We start from the raw sequence: 23,404 nt of genomic DNA on the forward strand, positions 1-23,404 counted from the left end.
AAATTTTAGATCGATCCTTCACATAGAAATGTTTAAACAATGAAAATTATTATAATAATGCCTGATAAGACATATGGCTTCCATTGTCGATGCTTAGATTTATAAAGGGCTTTCAAGAGCAAATAACATTAACTTATATAACATTATACAGTAAATATACTGTAAACTTCTTATATGCTATATCGAAGAAGAAATATAATATTATTAAAACGTGTTTGGGCTTCTTTTAGTGCGAATTTGTGAGTTTAGAGGTGCTCAATACGAGTTTCTCTACTTTTTATCATCCCCCGCCATAGGCGGAGGGATATTGTTTTGGCGTTGTCTGTCGGTCCTTCCGTCCGTCTGTCTTTCCTCCCGTCTGTCCGGAGCCATATCTTGTAAGTGCTTTGGTGGATTTCATTGAAACTTGGTATGAGTATGCATATGGATAAGAGGATGATGCACGCCAAATGGCATTGTACACCATCAGTTAATAACAGAGTTATGGCCCTTTGTATCTTGAAAAATGCTTTTTGTGTGTCCGGAGCCATATTTTTGAAGTGCTTTGGCGGATATTATTGAAACCTGTAATGCGTATATATATGGATAAGAGGATGATGCACGCCAAATTGCATTGTACACCATCTGTTAATAACGGAGTTGTGGCCCTTTGTATCTTGTAACAATGTTGTTTTGAGTGTCAAATATAATAATTTTGTGTCCAGAAGCATATTGGCGTGGGCTATCAATTCATCGAATTTGCTTGTTTTAATTATTTTCCCATACAAATTTTCCCATTTAATTATTTTTCTTTACGCTTTCCAATACTCGTTAACTCCATGAAACAAAACGCATTTATTCCATGAAACTAACAAGAACGCATAATATCCTGTGAAAAAATGGTGGTTTTATGTAAATCATGCTCCTTTGTAACGGGGCCTGTTTTGACAAAAAAAAAACAACAACACTGTATACACAATGAAAACTTACTACCTCCTCGCAAACAGACTCTATACGGCATTAGATGGAATAGATTCCAATCAAATAGGCGTAATTAAATATCTCACAGCTTTATAAAAACTCAAGGCCTGCATGGGGATGACAGAAATTATTGCCGTGTTGTGTTTCTGAGGTGTCTGTATCGGAAGTTGGAAAGCATCGAGCTGGAGAAGGGTTTGAGTAATTGATCATCAAGTAAAATAAGTTGTACTGAAAACACTATATACACAAGACGCCCTTTTACCTTCTGTTAAATCATATCAAATCATATCAAATCATATCAATCATTCTCGTCCACTTCACTTATTTATACACTGCAAAAACATTATTATTCGCGGGACATTATTTTTTTATTGATTTAAAGGGTTGAACGATCTACAAATTGAATACAAACACACTGACACAAATTCCATATTTAGGGCCCTCACACTACTTTGGGGGAAGGGGTCCGCAGCCCTTAGGAGGGGGAATTTTCGCGGCGTTTCCCTTTTTGGGGGATTTTGTTACTTACTCTCTCATTATTTCATTTGTACATGTTTGCACTATATTCATTGCATTTTTCATAATTTAGTATGTTTGAAAAGATTAAATTGAAATAGAATTGAGATATAATGATTATGAGACACATCTTCCTATTAAAAAAAAAATAATCTTTTTTAGGGGGAATTTTTCCACCCAAAAGGGGAAAAAAGTATACTTTTCAGGGGGGGGACTGCCGCCGGATTTGATAGATTGAGGGCCCTGAATATTTATTGTTTCCAAACTGAGAAAGTCACGCATTAATTTCCACGTCCATGAAAGTCTTTTTTTAACCACAAAATAACATGCGGACGAATATATATGATTTTACAATAAACAAACAATTTAAAAGGATATTTTACCTTATGTAAATTCATACCATTCTTATCCACCTCATCTTAATAAACAGGAAATACACAAGCAGGGCTTTTCCTTGAGTATTCATGGGTCTGTTTAACGGACCCATACCCAAAGTGTGTTATATGCTGTTCCTTATGAAAATTATATCTCAATTATGTTTCAATTAGATCTAACAAAGTTTATAACTATTATAATAGGATTTTATTCCTATAATTTGAAGTATAATTAAAACTTATTAAATGTGTTTTCCCAAATCAATGGACTTTTAGCATGAAACAAATTCAAAATCCCAAAATTGTATTTTTTTCCCAAAGTGGCCAAGAAAAGGCATGACAAAGCGTCTCTTTTACCTTCTGCGTCATGCTTGTCTCCCACATCCTCAGCATCGTTGTCCCGACTGTCAGCAGCAACTGGAGCAGTAGAATAGCTCGATGTATTTCTTGTATGTATATTTAGGACTTACACACATTGATATAAATGTAATAAAAATCAATAAGACATGTTCAACATCATAAAATATGGCAAATTAATAAATCTCACATTTAGTGTTACCTTTCTGTAAACATTGCATAAAATATCAATACATACTCCTCCAAAGATTACTTAAACAATGTCATATCTTATTAAAAAAGTATTAATCCATATACATTTCTTACATGGCATGGTGTTTATAGAAATGAAAGTCTAAAAATAGCCTCAGTTGCTATATATATAATGTACATGTGCATATATGTAGAAATATTAATTTTTCTGTTAAAATGCTTTGTTTTTTAATGCAAAGTTTACAAGAACTAAATTTTAGGACCATAATGACACAACCCTATGACAACATAACATAATATGCATTATATCTTATGTTCAAAACAAAAACCCTCACATTGTATAATCAGATAACAATATGTGTACATAAATTATTTGTATCTTTAACTACACACTTAATGTTGTATTGTAACATCACACACTACTATGTTCGTATGCTAAACAACACATTGTCATTGAAATACTGATCACTAATTACAACAACTAATACATACATGTACACACTATTCCACTCTGAACACCAGGATTTCGTCGTTCCTAAACTGTCCCACAATGATGGATGATGTGGTGCTGCTGTAGCAGACTGACTCTGGGCTCCACACCTCTCCATCCTCCTTAGTAGCCAGCGTAGCCAGCTTACTCTCTCCCTCCCAGCCCACCTGTAGTACAGTGTTGGGCCAGACTCCACAGACCAGCACCTGGCCTGCAGGGGTCACATGTAGACCAGTTAGGCGCCCTAGTGCTGGGTCTGTGTATGTAGCCAGGAGTGTGCCATCCCTGGCCAGGGTGAGAAGCTTGTCCTGCCCCTGGCTGATGATGTACAGCCTGTCTCCTGTGGGACTCACAGCACACTTCCTTACTGCAAAACAGAGTAACATCAAGATATTGAATTACTGTTAATGTTAAATAATCTTATTAAACATACTGCAGTGATATTGTATTACGCATATGCTGCTATAAAGAGGCCTTTACACATCTAAAATATATGCATACATTTCAATGATTCAATAGTTAAGCGTGACAATAAACTTCAGTAGCAGAGCTTTTGTGATAACCTTTGAAATGTTGAAATGCGACTGGTGAGTTAGATATGAATTGAAGCAAAACAATTACACAGATGGAAACAATTACACAAACTGAAACAATTGCACAGTTCTATCAACAGGTAAACATATTGTACATGTACAATCATTTAACAACCACAAAATTAAGACAGGGTCAGAAAGTGTCTCTTTCCCAGGAACTCAGTTTTTATTTATAGACATGCCATGTAGTGACAGTCAAAATACTTCATTACTCATGTTTATAAATCAATATTTCTGAATCTTATTTTGGCTACAATGTACTGTAGCATTCAAAGGGCACATATGAATTATAGAACAATTTTTTTATAATACATCAGCAGGTTTTCTGCTATTACATCTGAATTTTATTTTATTATCATCTCACAAAGTATGTAACTATAATTTATATTATTATTTTTTCAAAATAACAAGATAAAGGCCTAATGGGTCAATATTTGTTGATATAAAAAATAAATCCCAACTCGGTTCATTTAGTCAATAAAAATTCCCAAATTTGTCATTGTATGGATTTAAAATAACACAATTTGACTAGACTCCTTTGTCCACAATGGCTAGACAAATCCCTGTACATAATACACATGTTATCAGGATGGATTCACCATGATTCTTACCTGTATAATCACCTGATCTATCTTGGTAGAGTCTGCAGATCAGTTTGCCATTCAGTGAGTATTTGTACAGTTCTTGACCAGAGGTGACAAAAAGGTCTCCTTGGTGATGGGTAATAAATGTACATTCATGTTGTAACTGAAACTTCCTGCCAGAGACAAGCTTTCCCTGGTTGACAGTGATAAACTGGACCTCATGTATCTTGCTATCATGGTCATTCACAGCCACTGCAACCTCACTGGGTGTGATCAAACAAATGTCAACTGGCTGAGCATTCACATCCCAGTGACTCACCACCTGGTACTGCTGGTTCAGCAGCTTGACTCTCTTATTAAAATAGTCTGCAACCAGCACCTGCCCATCAGTCAGAACACATATGCCTTCAATACTACATTCATATGAATCACTTGGTATTTTCACATTGTGCACAGACTTCCGCTGGACGTTAAACGCCTTGCCTGACTTTCCTAGCAGAGTCAATGCCTGCTGTATTATATGCTTACATTTTATGCTGGCTATAAGACAGAGCTCCTTATGATCTCCAATTTTCTGAACAATTTCATGGAATTGTGACAAGTCATTGTGAAGACTGGTGCATTTATGAATAGAACTTGTAACTGACCCTTTTATGCTTATAACTTCATCTTTCATCTCGTTAAGTACCTTCGCAGTAATATTATCGAATTCATTCAAGATAGAAACAACATTCCTACACATCTCTTCTTTTAAATATTGCTCACTTTTTCCTGATGTACCCACAGAACTATTACCACACTCATCAATATTAGTATTTAAATTGCCACGCATTTGTTCTATCATGAGTGCCCCATGTTCCTTGTATGTTCCCTGCAATGACTTAACGCTGGCCTCTGAAGGTTTTTGATTTCTCCCAGGACAGTTTCCAGCTCCACTAACAGTCCCTGTAGGTATGTGCGCTGTGTGTTGGTCAGCTCATTAATTGGAGTCACTTTACTGCACTGGCTGAAATAAACAATCAATACATGTACATACCAAGGAATAGTCAGTGATATTATGTAATGCTTCAAACAAGTATACATTGTCAAATAAAAACAAACAAGGAAAATAAATGAAAGCTTTTTTCTAAGGCTGGAGGTATATAGATTTGCCCTTTTCCCTTAGTTCTTCCATCTTCGTGACTTTTCTGTTACATATAACTTATATAACACCTATTCCTACAACTTTACGAGAACAGTAAACAGGCATGCGAGTTTGCGCACCTCTATATTTTGGTTCTGTTTTTTTTCAACATAATTTATACAAAACTTACATTTTAAAATATGTGTCGACTGAAACTTTCCATAAATTATTACCATTGTGTTGATATATTTTGCACACCTGCATATTTTGATATGTTTCTTTTCAACATGCCCAGAGTTATGACCCCTTTTTAGCAAAGAAATTAAATTTTTTAATTGTGTTGTGAGAAACTCAAAGAGTACAGCTGATAGTGAGATGAAATTTTATAAAAAATATTAAACACCATGTGAAATACCGCACCTTGATATTTTTGTTAAATTTTGTTTAACATAAGGAGAGTAATGGCCCTATAGGCAAAATATTTTATTTTGTTAATTGTGAGAAGCGTAGCTCAAAAAGGATTTTTGATAGGATAGATTGATTACATTCAGGAACATATTTATCATCAGGTAAACTCATACAACTCCATATTTTTGTTAATAATTGTTAAACATTAAGGTAGTAGTGAAACAAATTGGATTGTAGAGGTATCCATGTACTAAGAACAAATATCTAGTTGCTTATATTGTTTTTACAGCTAGTATTGTTAACGTTGAACAAGCGAGAAAAGATCATTAATGCTCCCCCACCCCACAAAAAACAGGCATGACTTATTATTAAAGTCTATTCCCAATATTTTTAAATAATTACAACTCCTGTTACATTCATATGAATGCTGCATTATGATTGGATTTGTTCATGTGACCGTTTTTTCATTTTCCGATGAACCCACATCGTATTCAAATTAAAAGATGAATCTCATAGCGCTACTTTTTGATCATAAACAAGTTGCCGAATTGACGTAATGTTTTGCGCGAAACTTAGGCCAGAGTTTTTTAATAAAATGATTTTCGGACCCGCCGACTCTTATTTTTGACGAAACCAAAAAAAAAATAAAAAATTATATAATTTCAATCTCGGATTTTTTTTTCGGGTGCCAAAAGCCAGGTTTTAGACACAAAACGCGTGTCGGGTTTTAGAGAAGTGATTTATTTAAAGCGTTTACCGATATCGCATTTAAATGTATCATTAGCGCTTTTGTAACATCGATCATTTTTACTGAAAACATGCAAAATGGTGGCGAGACCACAATGACTTTATACTGGTTTGGACTTCTTATTTACCAGAATGCTACAACAACAAAACAATTTATCAAAGCCACTAGTGGCCAAACAATTGGCGATGTTGTGCGCAAACATGTTGTTAACGAACACGACGAACTCGCTTCACTTGAAGCGTCTAAGTCAATGATTGACACAGATAAGGTTAAGTGTGACCCAACTATGCCAGTGAATGTTTTGGTCGAGAGCGAATTGAAATGCATACATGCTATTTTAAAGTACCAAACCCCACAGGATCGTAGTATTATAAAAGAAAATGCATTTGATGTCCTAATGGCGATGAGGAGGAATTACTGCTACCTTCCATCTGCCAGGCAAACCATATGTAAAGTATTTAAGAAATTTTACAATTTTAAGCGGGTATATACGATTTTGTCAAATATTTATGAATTTATATAAAATGTGTAAAAAAATTATTATATATATATTTCAATTTAAATTAAAATAAAAGTGAAGAAGAACATGTGTCGAAAAATGCGAAATAAGCCAGATATCTGAAATTGAAAACGGCTGTACAGCCGAATTCGCCAGCATGTATACCATACATGTGCGATGTGCATATAAACTTAGTTTAACGGATTATTTGAATTCATGCAACGATATCTATTCATACGACACACGAACACTATCTCCGATCCTAATACAAAGACGAATGCTTCGGTTATTGTAGGAAAATATGTACGTCACTATCGGCTCATGGCGCTAATTTGTCTTTGCTACATTTTATGAAATTCGGCTTTAATGTATATTTTTTCTTGCCTATTTTGTGTTATTGTAACATATTTTATCAATATATTACAATTAAACACATATAAAAAATCGTATATACCTGCTTTAATATATGCAATATATTCATTATTTGGCAAACCTGTCATTGCAATTAGCAGGCTGACCAAAAGTAATGATTTTATTTATTTTTTATATTAACCCTTTCAGTGTGAGAAACGAATTTTGAAGGCCTTTGCAAACAGTTTGGATCCAGATGAGACGCCACAAAACGTGGCGTCTCATCAGGATCCAAACTGTTTGCTATTCTGATAGTATTCTTTGAAAAAAAATCGAAGAAAATGCTATTAAATTGAAGCAATTCAGCAGACGCCATTTAAGCAGACCCCAAATTTCCAAGCATGCAAAGGGTTAATTGCTTTATAATTGATAAAATACAAATTTGTTTTGATAGTCTTGGCAAGGTGGTATATTTGACTTTAATAGTGACTTTTAAAAGATCTGTTCTTCATCAAAATGTAACGTTGAAGGACATACTGTAGCCACTTTTTTCAAGGTACAATGTATTAAATTGAACTCATATGTCATAACCATGAAGTGTAGATTTGCCGTACACTTTCCATCACCAGTGATCTATCCATCTATTTATACTGTCAATCAACCTTTCGAGCATTATAGGCAGATATGGACATTATCGAGTCCGTTTCTTGGGAAGAACCAGTACTTGGTGTCTATGGAGGAGATAATGAGAACGCTCCCCGATTTAATAAATCCAGATATTCTTGTTCAGTTATAATGTAAATATTCAGGGGTGTGATTGAGGCAAAGTCAGAGGGGAGGAAAATTCTGTTTACTGATTTTGACTACGCGAATGGCGCGCATAACGCAATGACAAACATAAAAACAGACATTAAAATAAACAACTTTTTGTATTCATAACAATATTTCTTTATAAAAACCTGTTAAACTTCACATTAATCATACTGAGGATGCAAAGAAAACAGTGAAGCAAGTATTTATTGTGAGCAATAGCAGCAGTTTTTAATGTATTGAATGACAGTTAATAGACTAAATATAAACAATCTCATTCAGTGATTTTTTTTGCCAGAAATTACAGCCGATATTCGGCTGCTTCCCAATTGCAAAAAATGACGTTTTTTCCTAAAAGTTTGATTAAAATTTCCCAAAAAAAGACAAAATTTTCCCAATAAAGCCAATAAGATTACAATGTTATTTAGCAATAATTTCGAACGAGTGCCGATCGAGTTGCCGAGTCGTCGCCGAACAACAACTGACTTACGTATTTTTTGCGAATTTAGCCGAATACGATTTTACGTTGCTATCCACATCTCTCTCTATATTGCGGAGGATACCGACGATAGTCAATGTATCCCGATTGTAAACGCCTGTTTTTACACAAGCCCATGATGGCGGCAAGCAGACGAGAAATTTACGATGAGCGGCGAAAATGATAAATAACATTCAAATTAACAACAGATATCATATGGTTATTACGGAATAATTTAATGCGTGTGTCAATTAACGCAAAATACAACGTTTGAGATAAAAACATCAAATATTTATTACAAATCTTCACAGTGAATGTGCATCACGGAAATCAGTGTTGGGAAATTGGAGTTAGTCTACCGTTACTCACAAAGTTAATGCATTTAAGATGAGTAGACTATCGTTCGAAAATGGAAAGAGACAAACATGATATGATTTATATGTTAGTGGATCTGTGTAAAATCAGATTCATATGCATATTCTGCTTTATTATGTTTGTCACGCTTTACAGTTTACTGAAAGAGCATTGAAGTGCAAGATCATGGAGATGTTGAAAGATAAAGAAATGAAATAAATTATTTTAACTCTATTTAATACATCATTGGCATAGCAAGACCACTAAAGCGTTTTTTTTATATAAATATTTGTTAATGTTTTCACCATATGATATTTAATTTAAAAGAATACTGAATTAAATTCTTACTGTTAAAGAGGTTATGATTAAATGGTATATTTAAGAATCTATATAGATTATTGCAAGTTCAATATGAATGTGGAAGGATATTAACTTAACATTGTCTTCATTGTAAGAACACATTAAATTAGCACTTTATAATATACACTACGCGCCCCGCGATTTTTGCCTAAATCACCGACCACCGCGTTTGGGCCAACGTGGCAAGTCGCAGTGATTCGCCGCAAATCGCTGTGAATCCACTCTGTGGTTGATTCACGGTGATTCCGCCGTGATTTCACTGCGACCATCTGGCGATAAAGATCAGCTGTAGAATCATTGCGAAACACCGCAAATCGCGGTGACTACTAGACTTAGATCACATTGGATCGCGAAAATGTATTCAAATATGAAAGTAAACACCGTACTTATTGAATGTCGAATCCTGATTTCCAAACAATATCTTTATTTGTTGAAATGACAATTGTACAGTACGGCTCACACAAAACCAACAAAGTTGGCAGCTACAGATTCTTTTGTTCTGGAAGTTTCTCTGCAGCCACAACGAGTATTCACTCCGAAAGAAACAGGTACAGATAATAACCTGATATTTTTACTTTTACGCGATTGTTTTAACATTTCGTCAGCTTCTCTGCATACTTCATACAATTACCATCGGATGTCATCTGTCAATGATTGTGTAGGTCATTAACCATACCGAAGAAATTTACATAGTTTAATATCGGAAATGAGACTTGCTTTAAACGTCGAAATAAAAGATATCTATTTGCTTAAGAGTTGCTAAAGTACACAGACGACACAAATATAAATAATGTCGACCATTTGAATAAAAGCAAATGTTGGTTTATTTGTAAAATAAATACTTTCACTTCGTCCCGATTTTCAGAAAATGACTTAAATGTGCATCTAAATTTAAATTTACACATTGCTTCAGTTAATGTACGCGTCTCCAATCGCCATGCTTTGGGCTGCTAGATCTATTTAATAAAATAGTAGCGTGTAAAATTAATTTAATGGAACATTAGTAAACGTTTGTCTTAACAATTTCTCGAGCAATGTTGAACAGTCTATACTTTTGAAAATGGAGGCTGTGATCATTCGGAATTATCATTATTTTAAATGTTTCAAACATGGTTTGTTACACTTAAAATTAGGCGGTGAATCGTTTGATTTGGTGGCATTTTGTTTCATTTCGGACCCCATGCAATTTTTCAGATCATAATCTCTGTGCTTTATTACTCGAACTTGTTAGTTTCTGACCACATGTGCTACTAAATGTAACCATCTGACTGTGTATTATGGTCCATGCAAGTTGCTTGGGCCCGTGTTGATGATCCCTAAATGTTAGATAAGCATGTGCACTGTTGATTAAGTTGGTTTGTACAAAAGTTCTACTGAAAACCGCCGACTGCGTCTTTGTTTTATTATCCAATCAAGCCCCAAACATCCAATATCCGGTGTATTACCAGAAACAAACTTAAGATAAGCACGCGTCGTCTGTCAAAACAATGATTGTATGGCTGCTAACATTTTGAAGTAGCTCACACAGTTAATTCCCATATATGCTCTCAGAAAAAGACTTAAATTGCTTAAAACATTTAAAATAACGATATTTATTTTCATAAGAATTGCTCATATATATATATATCTAAAAAAGTTTGACAAATTCAATAAACAGATATTGGTTTATTTTCACAAAATAAACTCACTTTCTCGATTCCCAGAAAATGATGTGTACATGTTGCATAAAATCTAAATATAAATTAAGATGTTTATTGGTCGTTGAAGAAGATTATGAACTGTACATGACATTTAAGTGTGTAGTCAGTATACAATACAATAATTGTTTAATAATGAAGGAACTGAAACAGCGTAACGGTTACAATACAGCGTGTATGACATTCTTTAGGACTCTTATCGTCAATATTAACCAGAATTCGCTTTTAAAATGGAAATCGGGCATATGCGGGATTATCGAGCAATGGATAAAGACGGAAGAAGTTGCATGTATGTGATTGAGACAGTTGAAACGTATTCATCGGGGAATCGAGAGACTCGGGGAAAATACGATGATTACATTACAATCAGTTGAGTTCTTCATGGCTTCAAACTGTTAATTGCATAATCAAAAACGCAATTATCACTCCTCCAGTTGCAGTATCATACCCATAGGTGCGAACACTGTTTTGTTTTATACGCAGCATTTAAAAAGACAAAAATAACCTGTCAGGGACATGGGTGTGAAATACATGTTGAAATTTTAAAAAGGCTACTCTCTTATATCTGCCAACAATGCTAATAATCCCATATTGCTATAATCTCTGTGAAGATTAGACATGTACATGTAACGTAGGAAAATCGTTCTTCACCGCGTTGACCATGAGCGCTGTGAATCGCGGTGAATCACCGCGGTGATGATATTTATAGCATACACGGTGATTATGCTCGACCTAGCGTGATGAAACGCGCGAGATCGCGTTGATTTTTCACCCAAAATAAATAATGACCACTGCGTGTCGGTGATTTAGGCAAAAATCGCGAGACGCGTAGTGTAAAAATGCTGTCAAACATACTTTAATAATTTTAATTCTGTTCTTCTAAACATATTTATAATGTTTCCCAATTTCATGGTTTATCGCGCTATTTTTCCCAATTTCATGGTTTATCGCGCTAATTTTCCCAATCCAAAAGGCACAGGCTGTAAGAAAAAAAATCAAAAAAAATCACTGACATTTGAGTGTTCTTCTGGTGTTAATGATGTATTAACTGAGTTAAATTAATATATTTAATTTGTTTACCTTTCAATATCTTGCATTTCACATCTTCACTCAGTTCAAAGCTATTTCAGTTAACTGAACAGCGTGACAAACATAACAAGAGTTCCGCGGTCGGAGATGACCGCATTGAAGCCGGATTTTTTATTTAAATGACAGGAAAGTACCTTTCGTGTTTTTGTCAATGCAATACTTAAATTACTGAAATATTGTTCAAAGGTCAAAATGAAATGTAAGTACTTTTCAAGGCATGAGCAAACCTTGTGTTATGTTTTGAATGCATGCATATACATGAACAACAATAACATTTAAGGTCACAAATATGAACTTGAATTGACAATTAGGAAAGTTTGATCTCAATTTTTTTATTAGCAAATTAGTAACATATTGTTTGAATGTCCTTGAAATTACCAGTGGTAAGCATACCAAAGTTAAATCATGAAAAAAATATTCACATTTAAGGTCACTGTCAATTGAAAGACTTTAAAATGACCAGTTGTTCTCTTGACCAGTGGTCATCTGTTAGTCATGGCAAAGTCCATGTCCAAGCATACGAAAGTTAAAACAACTTTTAATTTTTAACATTCAAGGTCACAGTGACCTTGACCTTCAATGACCTTAAAATGACCAATTGTCATCTACTAGTGCTGGCCAACCTTCATGTCCAGTTTGAAGACTGTAAGTCCAAGCATAAGAAAGTTATACCATGAAATAAGAATTAACATTTTTACATTCAAGGTCACGGTGACCTTGACCTTAAAATGACCAGTGGTCATCTACTAGTTCTGGCCAACCTTCATATCAAGTTTGAAGACTCTAGGTCTAAGCATACCAAAGTATTAACAACTTTAACATATTAACATATTTACATCCAAGGTCACAGTGACCTCGACCTTCAAATGAATGACCTTGAAATGACCAGTGGTCATCTAAGTGTGCTTGCAAACCTTTACGTCAAGTTTGAGATTCTAGGTCCAAGCATACCAAAGTTACAACAATTTTAACATTTTAACATTTAAGTTCACAGTGACCTTGACCTTCAAATGAATGACATTGAAATGAATGACCTTGAAATGACCAGTGGTCATCTAAGTGTGCTTGCAAACCTTTACGTCAAGTTTGAGATTCTAGGTCCAAGCATACCAAAGTTATAACAATTTTAACATTTTAACATTGAAGGTCACAGTGACCTTGACCTTCAAATGAATGACATTGAAATGAGCAGTGGTGATCTTCTAGTACTGGCCAACCTTTATGTCAAGTTTGAAGACTCTAGGTACAAGCATACCAAAGTTATAACATGGAATAAGAACTTTAACATTTTTACCTACCAAAGTTATAAGAACTTTAACATTTTTACATTCAAGGTCACAGTGACCTTGACCTTAGAATGAATGACCTTGAAATGACCAGTGGTCATCTAAGTGTGCTTGCAAACCTTCATGTCAAGTTTGAAGACTCTATGTCCAAGCATACCAAAGTTATAACAATTTTAACATTTTAACATTTAAGGTCACAGTGACCTTGACCTTCAAATGAATGACATTGAAATGACCAGTGGTCATCTTCTAGTACTGGCCAATCTTTATTTCAAGTTTGAAGACTCTAGGTACAAGCATACCAAAGTTATAACATGAAATAAGAACTTTAACATTTTTACATTCAAGGTCACAGTGACCTTGACCTTCAAATGAATGACCTTGAAATGTCCAGTGGTTACTTACTAGTTCTGGCCAACCTTCATGTCAAGTTTCAAGACTCTAGGTCCAAGCATACCAAAGTTATAACAACTTTAACATTTTTACATTCAAGGTCACAGTGACCTTGACCTTCAAATGAATGACCTTGAAATGTCCAGTGGTTACTTACTAGTTCTGGCCAACCTTCATGTCAAGTTTCAAGACTCTAGGTCCAAGCATACCAAAGTTATAACAACTTTAACATTTTTATATTGAAGGTCACAGTGACCTTCACCTTCAAATGAATGACCTTGAAATGACCAGTGGTCATCTGTTAATCCTGGCCAACCTTCATGTCAAGTTTGAAGACTCTAGGTCCAAGCATACCAAAGTTATACCATGAAATAAGAACTTTAACATTTTTACATTCAAGGTCACAGTGACCTTGACCTTCAAATGAATGACCTTGAAATGACCAGTGGTTACTAACTAGTTATGGCCAACCTTCATGTCAAGTTTCAAGACTCTAGGTCCAAGCATACCAAAGTTATAACAACTTTAACATTTTTTATATTGAAGGTCACAGTGACCTTGACCTTCAAATGAATGACCTTGAAATGACCAGTGGTCATCTGTTAATCCTGGCCAACCTTCATGTCAAGTTTGAAGACTCTAGGTCCAAGCATACCAAAGTTATACCATGAAATAAGAACTTTAACATTTTCGAGCACGCCGCCACCCCGCCCGCCCGCCCGCCCGCCCCCCCGCCCGCCCGACAACATCAATCTATAAGCCGAGATTTTTTCGAAAAAAATCCGGCTAATAAAGCAGAATATGCATATGAATCTGATTATACACAGACCCACAGACATATAAAAATCAAATCATGTTTGTCTATTTCCATGTTCGAACAATACTCTCTAAATTGTTTTACTTCGCGAGTAGACTACACTCCAATTTGCAAACACTGGTTTCCGTGACACAAATTCAGTGGGCACATTTCTTAACAAAATATGTGTTGCTTGTATCTAAAACGTAGTCTTTTTTTTGACAAACACATTTCATTATTCCTATCAGACTAGGTGATGTCAGTCGTTTATTCGATTGCTATTCGTTATTTCAATAATCTTAATTTTCTCTTCACAATGGCGCCATTTGCAAACAAACCACAGAGCGCATTTTAAGAACACGATTTTAATTGGAAGATTGGGAAACGACAGCCAATTATATGGCTCGTTTTAAAAATGCTTAGGTAGAATCTACCAGTGTAAAATGCGGAGAGATTTCACGGGCCGCGGATATTTCGGGTCGCTTGTGAAATACGTTCGCGGAATCGGTGGTAGCCCCTCTCCCCCACATTCTTTAAAACGAATTTACGCAAATCTCAGAAGTGACATACAGGACAACCCGATCCGCGGAAATCCGCGGATCCGCTGAAAAATCACACCCCTGATATTTACTGCAGATTAAGAGCTCGTTACAGAGACATATACTGTGTACTCTATAATGCGTTTTCAATATATTGTTTCTTTGCATATGTGTGCAAAATTTCCCCCATTGGCCTATCAACATTGATTTGTACTTGTGTCATGATCATGACTATGTTAACCATTGTTTGGTAATAACATTGTAAGATGATGATAATAATAATTCCATGCTATGCTGTGTGTCATGTTTTCTGCGTATTTTTATAAGTTGATAGTATTCATTTTAATTTAGTTTCATACTGCATATATTGTAAAAAAAATGTGTTATTCTATCTCTACATAATTCCTCTTTGCTATAAGATTGTAGTGGGAAACTTGTACAGCTTTGTGTTTTACAATTTTAAATAACCATTACAAGCTTAATCTTGTTAATTTTGTAACTAATAGATTTTGGTTTGTATTTTCTTTTAATACTCAAGCAACACTTGGCGTGTTTCATTTTTGAATTACATATAAAAGATGTTGTTTTAATAGAGGAATATTAAAGTGCCTAGGCAGTGACATAGGGGATTGGATGACAGATTAAGATTTTTTAATTTGAAGATTGACTTTGCCAGAGTTTTTTTTAATACAGATGTTCATTTTGTCTTAAAAGGAATTGCTTGCAAAAGACATATTTGCTTGTTTGTGCATTTTCATTTGTAACAGAAACTGTTTCGATTTAAAGAAAATTATGCAACTATAATTATATTCGTATGAAATGCAGGTCTGTTAATAAATGTGTTTATTGCTAAATATTTGTATGAGAATGTTTAGAACATAATAAATTTCATTGACATTTATTATTTTGGTCATGAAATCTAAAAGAACTTCATACCATAACATTTTTAGCATAGTGCATTTTTGGTCACCATCTTTTTTTTCTTTTTTTTTTCCCGTCCTCCTACTGGACACTTTTTGGAAAAAAATCTGAAAATCATTTTATAAAAAAAACTCTGGCCTTAATGATGCTGCTTTTTATTGGTCAATAACGAATGACGTTATATTTTTTGCACGAACTTCAACGATATTCACGGTTGATGGAGATGAAACCGAAACTGAAAATAGATTCATACGCTAGGTTAAAAAGGACTTGTATGGCCCTTGCCACGATAGAATTGTTGTAATTATAAGAATTGAATAGCATTTTTCTGCATTTTATCGGGGTATGAACTGTCAGGAAAATACGCCTAATTAATAATAAACGCCATCAAAGTTTATGCAAATTAGGCGTAATTTTCCCGACAGTTCATACACAGATGAAATGCAGAAAAATGCTATTCAATTCTTAAATAAGCCAGCGATGAAAATCAATATATTGTTCAATAAACTGACTGGAACTGATTTTTGCAAACACATGCTTTAAGTGTATTGAAATTTAATTATTAAATGCATTTACTGATGGCATTACTGTAATATATCTGTACAATGTCCAATGTCTTACAGTGTTATATTATAATTAATAATCTACTTCAAAGATTGTTATAATGGGTATTACAGGTTCTAAAACTGACTTCTAAACATTTATAATTTCATGTTATAAGCTTCTGTGACCTTTTACCTATTGACCTCAAAACAGATTGACCTCTTAATCTTCCTAGATGTAAACATAAAGCATTTTGCATGCCTGTAGGTCAAAGCATTCTCTAGATATCCTGTGGAAACGATTGGTCTACTGACCAACCGACAAACAGACCAAAGGACAGATGCAAATCAAAATAACTCCGCATCTTAGAAGAGGTCCTTGATTTCTTAATAGTCTCAGTATGAACAATCTAGCCTGTGATGAGCGGCTTATAACATGCCACCTGGTCTACTACATGTATTGCCAAATATGTTTTGTCGTTATTTAACCTATTGCAATTATTTTGCTTTTGTTGTTGTCACATGATCTATTTGTGGAAAAGAAGATGCCATTGTTTCATGTTTTAAAGAAGGATCCAATACATTGGCCTATTGTTTATTTATATGTGATATTGAAATTTCATACTTTAGCAAGCCTAGAGCCAATGATTTTTAAAAGTTGGGAATATATGAATAATATTTTGCAATTTACTTTATACTAAACGAAATAAGAAAAATGACAACTTTAAAAAAACAAGAGCACCGTCTTGCGGGTGCAGACCGCTCATCTATTTTCTTTTTAAAGGTGAAGGGACTCTCAATTTCAATCACAAAGGAGGGAGGGGTGGAGTGAAGATGGGTGTAAAGTGTGGGGTGTGGACATTTATTACATTATCTTCCAAAAATGCGAAAAACATGCAAAAAAAAATTTAAAAAAATTTCCTTATGATAGCATGAAAGTATTTTAAGTTTGAAAGCAATAGCCTTGATACTTTAGAAGTAAAGTGGATCGAAACACAAAATTTAACCATATATTCAAAATTACTAAGTCAAAAAAGGGCCATAATTCCGTAAAAATGACAACCAGAGTTATGCAACTTGTCCCTTTACTGTACCCTTATAATAGTTTGCGAGTGTTCCAAGTATGACAGCATTTTCTATGATACTTTAGGGGTAAAGTGGACCAAAACACAAAACTTAACCAAATTTTCAATTTTCTAATTATAAAGGGCCCATAATTCCGTCCAAATGCCAGTCAGAGTTACATAACTTTGCCTGCACAGTGCCCTTATGATAGTTAATAAGTGTTGCAAGTATGAAAGCAATAGCTTTGATACTGTAGGAATAAAGTGGATCTAAACACAAACGCTATTTTCAAATACACAAAACCTACAAATGTCAACAGTAAATCGGGTCATTCAGTCCGTTTACTCCGCCTAAGAGCTACTGTTTTCAATGAATTTCTCAGCGAGTGGCCAATATTGATTTTTCCAGCTCTCATTCAAATTCTTCTTGGTAAGCGTATTAGCCAATCAGCGCACAGGCCCCCGAATACACGCCAAAACCATGTGAAGCTATGCAATAAGTTTACATTTGTTCGCAGATCAATACTGACAAATCTCAACGAATGTAGCGCTGTAGATGAAGGGTCATTAAGTAGTTTTTTAGTTCGAGAAAATTTTTCCACATTAAATAAATAAAAGATAGTAGAGACCTCTGCGCTACGAAGTTTTTATTCAGCAATCAAATAGTAGTCCATTTTTCCCCAAAGAAGAATTTCTTATCTTGTAGTGAATAATTAAATCTAGAAATGATTTTGAAAATTTGGAGGGGGGAGGGGGGGGGGGAAATTCCCCGATTTAAACACAACAATTTTTATATATATATTTTTTTTAAGATGTTTCTCATGATTATTATATCTCAATTCTATTTCAATTTAAAATTGTCAAACATACTTAATTATAAAAAAAAAGAAATGAATATAGTGCAAACATGCATAAATATAGAATTAAATTGCTACGTCATGACCTTCGACATTGTAAATGGCGGATGTATTGTAAATTAACATTTAACCCGCGTTCGATTAAAAAATGGCGATTCAAATTACAAGTAATGGTGATTCAATAGTGGAGAAAGCATTAACTGGATGTCACAAACATTTGATAAGGTTTGTTAAACCAGATAACAACAAGGACAATTCGGATTATTTAAGTTAAACTACTACTGGTAAGGCATTCTTAAACTAATATATTGCGGCCATGTATAATAATTGGATAAACAGTAATAGATATACTAGATGTTCCATGCATTTAGATGTGTTTTTGTACAAAAGCTATCATAGGGATGATGATAATATAATGAGGATAAATATGTGATGGAACGTTGCTACCGGTACATATCTTAAATTACTTAAATGTGTTAAAGACTTAAATGTGTTATGAAGAAGTAGATTTAATGAGCACTTATTGTTTTTACATAGTATAGTGATAGAAATAATAAAAATTTGTAAAATGAACTTGTTTTGTTTTTTAAATCTTAAAGTCCTGAGTCGATTTTTTTCACACAAATTATTGATATTTTGTCCTTATCTTTGTGTACCAATTCATTAAAGTATGTTGTGTTATTTATCATGGTATTTTTATTTAATAAAGCAGTATAACTTTTTAAGATATTGTGTTACTCTTAGAGCATATTTTTATTGAAAAAAATGAATAATTCAGACAAAAACACAATAAGCACGCTTCAAAATTGACCCCAGCATTTTTAAGTTTGACTCTTCAAAATTTCAGTCCAGGGGCATTGATGACTCCTGGTTTTTAAAATCTATTGAAATCCCTGATGATCGGTCCTCACAGTGATTTTTTACAATTTTTCTCATCTGAGTCCTGGGACTCCATAACCTGCAAATCTACGAGTCTCCGAATAAAAAAAAACGAGTCAGGGATTTTCCTCGCTTCATTGGAAAGGTGCCCTAACCTATGGATTTTGGGAAGAATTCTCGCTAAAATTACTGCTTTGATAAATGAAAAAGCTGGTGTAAGTAAAGATCTTTGGAAAATCTGCATGATTTTAATGAAATTTTTAATTGGGAAAGGGGCCTTTAATAAGCTCCTGATATACATGTATAAGGCTGAAAACCCCTGCGACTGCGAGTCCAAGAATTAAACTTTATTATTTTTTTGAAAATTCTATGCATTTTTTGGACTCACATAACTCAAAACTTTGCATCCCCAGATATTTTTGTGAGTCCAGGACGCAGGACTCACAGGTAAAAAAATCACTGTCCTCGATGCTCTCAAATTGCGTCACGTTATTCACACATGTTCAATGGGAATTCCCCCATCCCACAATTCAATTTGTATATGCACTTGTGTAAAATGGCGTACATTTGTGTTTATGAAATTCTTTGAAACATTCATTGTCAATATTGGCCATGTTTTGGTTTTGAAAATAACAAGATGTGTTTCTGAAACACAATGTCCCCCTATATGACGTTTGACCTTGAAGGATGACCTTGACCTTGACCCTTCACCACTTAAAATGTGCAGCTCCATGAGATACACATGCATTTCAAATATAAAATTGCTACTTCAATATTGCAGAAGTGACATAACATGAGCAATTTTGACCCATATATTTGACCTTGAAGGATGACCTTGACCTTGACCTTTCACCACTCAAAATGTGCAGCTCCATGAGATACACATGCATGCCAAATATCAAGTTGCTATCTTCAATATTGCAAAAGTATTCATAAAATAAGCGATTTGGGCCACATATATTTGACCTCTGACCTTGAAGGATGACCTTGACCTTGACCTTTCACCACTCAAAATATGCAGCTCCATGAGATACACATGCATGCCAAATATCAAGTTTCTATCTTCAATATTGCAAAAGTACTCATAAAATGAGCAATTTTGTCCACATAATTTTGACCTCTGACCTTGAAGGATGACCTTGACCTTTCACCACTCAAAATGTGCAGCTCCATGAGATACACATGCATGCCAAATATCAAGTTGCTATCTTGAATATTGAAATACTGCAAAAGTGTACATTAAATGAGCGATTTTCACCCATATATTTGACCTTTGACCTTGAAGGATGACCTTGACCTTTCACCACTCAAAATGTGCAACTCCATGAGATACATACGCATGCCAAATATCAGGTTGCTATCTTCAATATTGCAAAAGTTATTGCAAATGTTAAAGTTGGTGCAAACCAACCAACAGACCAACCAACCAACCAACCAACCAATAGACCAACCAACAGACAGGGCAAAAACAATATGTCCCCCACTACTATAGTTGTAGACATAAAAATTGTAATAATACTGGATTATCCGGTAATGGATAGAGTTGGAACATGCAAAGATCTATCAATATTATATGTTTACTTATAGATTTAAGGAACATGTTTGTATCCATTGAAATCACATATAGAGTCTATTAAAATTATGAAATAAAAGTGGGACTTCAAAATTTATGTTTGGGACTTCCAAAATTTATGGTTTGGAAGTCAGGACTTCCAACTTTTAAAAGTTTAAGCAGAAGCGCTGTTAATTATTAATAACTAAAGGAATATAAATGAGTGAGATACCTGTGAATTGTTCCAACACATGAAGAGCAGCACAGCTGACTGTGGAAATGGCAAAACTTTGTCAGTGTTTCATCCTCATGCACCTCACACTTCCTGAGAAAATCTTCTACCGCCTTAGAAACTGGCCATTTCTTAATATCCTCCCTTCCACATGTCATATGTATTGTAAAAAACTGACTATGCAGGATAACACATTTTTTACAATAAAACCTTAAACATTTTTCACAATAAATGTCTGCAGATTCCGTAAGATTCTGCTCTGAGCAACGTGTGCAAGAAAAGTCTTCAACCATACGCAAACGTTTTGGAACCGAAGACAATGAACCTGTTGCCATTTTGTTACTGTTTATAATTTTAAAACCTTTTTGTTCAAATTGTTCAAGTATATTTCTTGTGAAATATGAAAGAAATAAAGCTAGTTCCAAAAGTTTATCAACCTTAGAAGTTAAAATTAACACTGAAACACAGATAAATTCAAACACAAGATGTGCGATAAAACTTTTCAACCATAGGCCAACGTTTCACAACATTTGACAATGAACCTGCCGCCAATTTGATACTCTAGTGTATGAAGTTTTACATGTTAAAGTACATGTAGTTAAAGTATAATTCTGTTAAAATAGTCTATAATTCTGTAACCCGGATGGTTACGGCTGTGTTGTATCCCAATAAACAAGACATCATAAATAAGATAGTTCACAGTTCACTTCTTTTAATAATGTAGGAATGCTTTTCAGTCCTTTATGAAATACATGCAGACGAGAATTCAAAAAGCAGCTAATCCTTCAGTATAAATCAGGATCTGAAATATATAAAACAATAAAATACTAAACAATAAAACAATAGTTCTGTTCTAGTGGCCTTAACATTTATTTTATTTGACTCAACTACTCATATAAGATTTAGGTACAACAATGACAACAATTATCATAAATACACAAAACGCAGCATAAAAAACCTTAAAAACAAGGGCTGTTTGTAAAACATGCATGCCCCCCATATGGGCTGTCAGTTGCAGTGGCAGCCATTGAGTGAATACGTTCTTTGGCACTGTAACCTTGACCTTTGACATAGTTACCTGAAAATCAATAGGGGTCATCTGCGACTCATGATCAATGTACCTATGATGTTTCCTGACCCTAGGCGCAAGCTTTCTTGAGTTATCATCCGGAAACCATTTTACTGTGTCAAGTCACTGTGACCTTTGACCTAGTGACCTGAAAGTCAATAGGGGTCATCTGCAAGTCATGAGCAATGTACCAATGAAGTTTCATGATCGTAGGCGTAAGCGTTCTTGAGTTATCATCCGGAAACCATTTTTCTAAGTTGAGTCACCGTGACCTTGACCTTTGACCTAGTGACCTGAAAATCAATAGGGGTCATCTGCAAGTCATGATCAATGTACCTATGAAGTTTCATGATCCTAGGCGTCAGCGTTCTTGAGTTATCATCCAGAAACCATTTAACTGGTTCGAGTCAGTGTGACCTTGACATTTGACCTAGTGACCTGAAAATCAATAGGGGTCATCTGCGAGTCATGATCAATGTTCCTATTAAGTTTCATGATCCTAGGTGTAAGCGTTCTTGAGTTATCATCCGGAAACCATATGGTGGACGGACCGACCGACATGAGCAAAACAATATACCCCCTATTCTTCGAAGGGGAGCATAATAAATTTTTGTATTTGAGGGGGGTATAATGTGGGGTATTGTCATTTATGAGATGATCTTTCAAAAATAAAAAAAGGATTTTTTTTTATTGTTTTTGGGTGGGGAGGGGGGGCAGGGATTCTGGGTTGGGGCATGGGGCATTGTTCGGGTGGAATCCATTGTTGTATTCAGTTAAGTGTTGTTTTGTCAAAGTATTAATAAAATCTTATCATAAATAAAGAAGTTATGGCAATTTAACTAAAATTTACTCTTGACCTTGAGAGTCATGGTCATTCAAAGGTAAAGGTCAAATTGAACTTGGCAGGTACAGTACCCTCATGATGGTAAGAAAATATTTGCAGTTTGAAAGCAATAGCTTTGATACTTTATAAGTCAAGTGGATCTAAACACAAAATTTAACAAAATATTCAGTAACTAAGACAACAAGAGCTTGTCACAGTAGTGCCAAATCCCCGCTGAAATGTGTTTGCTTGTATGACAACATTTGTTTTAGAGAGTAGAATAATATTTGTAAAAACAAATAAAAGGAGATGATTCATTATGCTCCGGACAAAAATTAACTGTGAAATTAAATAAAGGGATATAATTCAAACACTAAGGTAGATAGAATTATGGTTCTTAGTCACTGCACTTCTCCTACTTCTACTCCTGTTTAAGTTTGAAGTTTCAAGTATTATTCCCTTCAGCAG

At 34.6% G+C, this 23,404-nt stretch overlaps 2 protein-coding genes across 4 annotated transcripts in view; both read right to left on the minus strand.

The window, feature by feature from the left end:
* The window catches only part of LOC127864914 (uncharacterized), a 229,386-nt gene extending 224,146 nt beyond the window's left edge, over nt 1-5,240 (minus strand). The window contains exons 1-2 of the mRNA XM_052404808.1: nt 5,219-5,240; nt 4,094-5,011 (exon numbers count right to left, since the gene is read on the minus strand). Coding sequence (XP_052260768.1) covers nt 4,094-5,011; nt 5,219-5,240 — 940 coding nt within the window. The remainder of the gene's footprint in view (nt 1-4,093; nt 5,012-5,218) is intronic.
* Nucleotides 1-23,404, minus strand: part of LOC127864178 (uncharacterized) — a 677,094-nt gene that overhangs the window by 230,456 nt on the left and 423,234 nt on the right. For 2 of the 3 annotated variants that reach the window (XM_052403854.1, XM_052403852.1), the window contains exon 7: nt 2,208-2,267. The exons of the other annotated variant lie outside the window; for it this stretch is intronic. The gene's annotated coding sequence lies outside the window, so the exon portion shown is untranslated. The remainder of the gene's footprint in view (nt 1-2,207; nt 2,268-23,404) is intronic. 3 annotated transcript variants of the gene reach the window in all.

The sequence above is a fragment of the Dreissena polymorpha genome, chromosome 1 (assembly GCF_020536995.1).
Source record: "Dreissena polymorpha isolate Duluth1 chromosome 1, UMN_Dpol_1.0, whole genome shotgun sequence".
NCBI classification, from domain to species: domain Eukaryota; kingdom Metazoa; phylum Mollusca; class Bivalvia; order Myida; family Dreissenidae; genus Dreissena; species Dreissena polymorpha.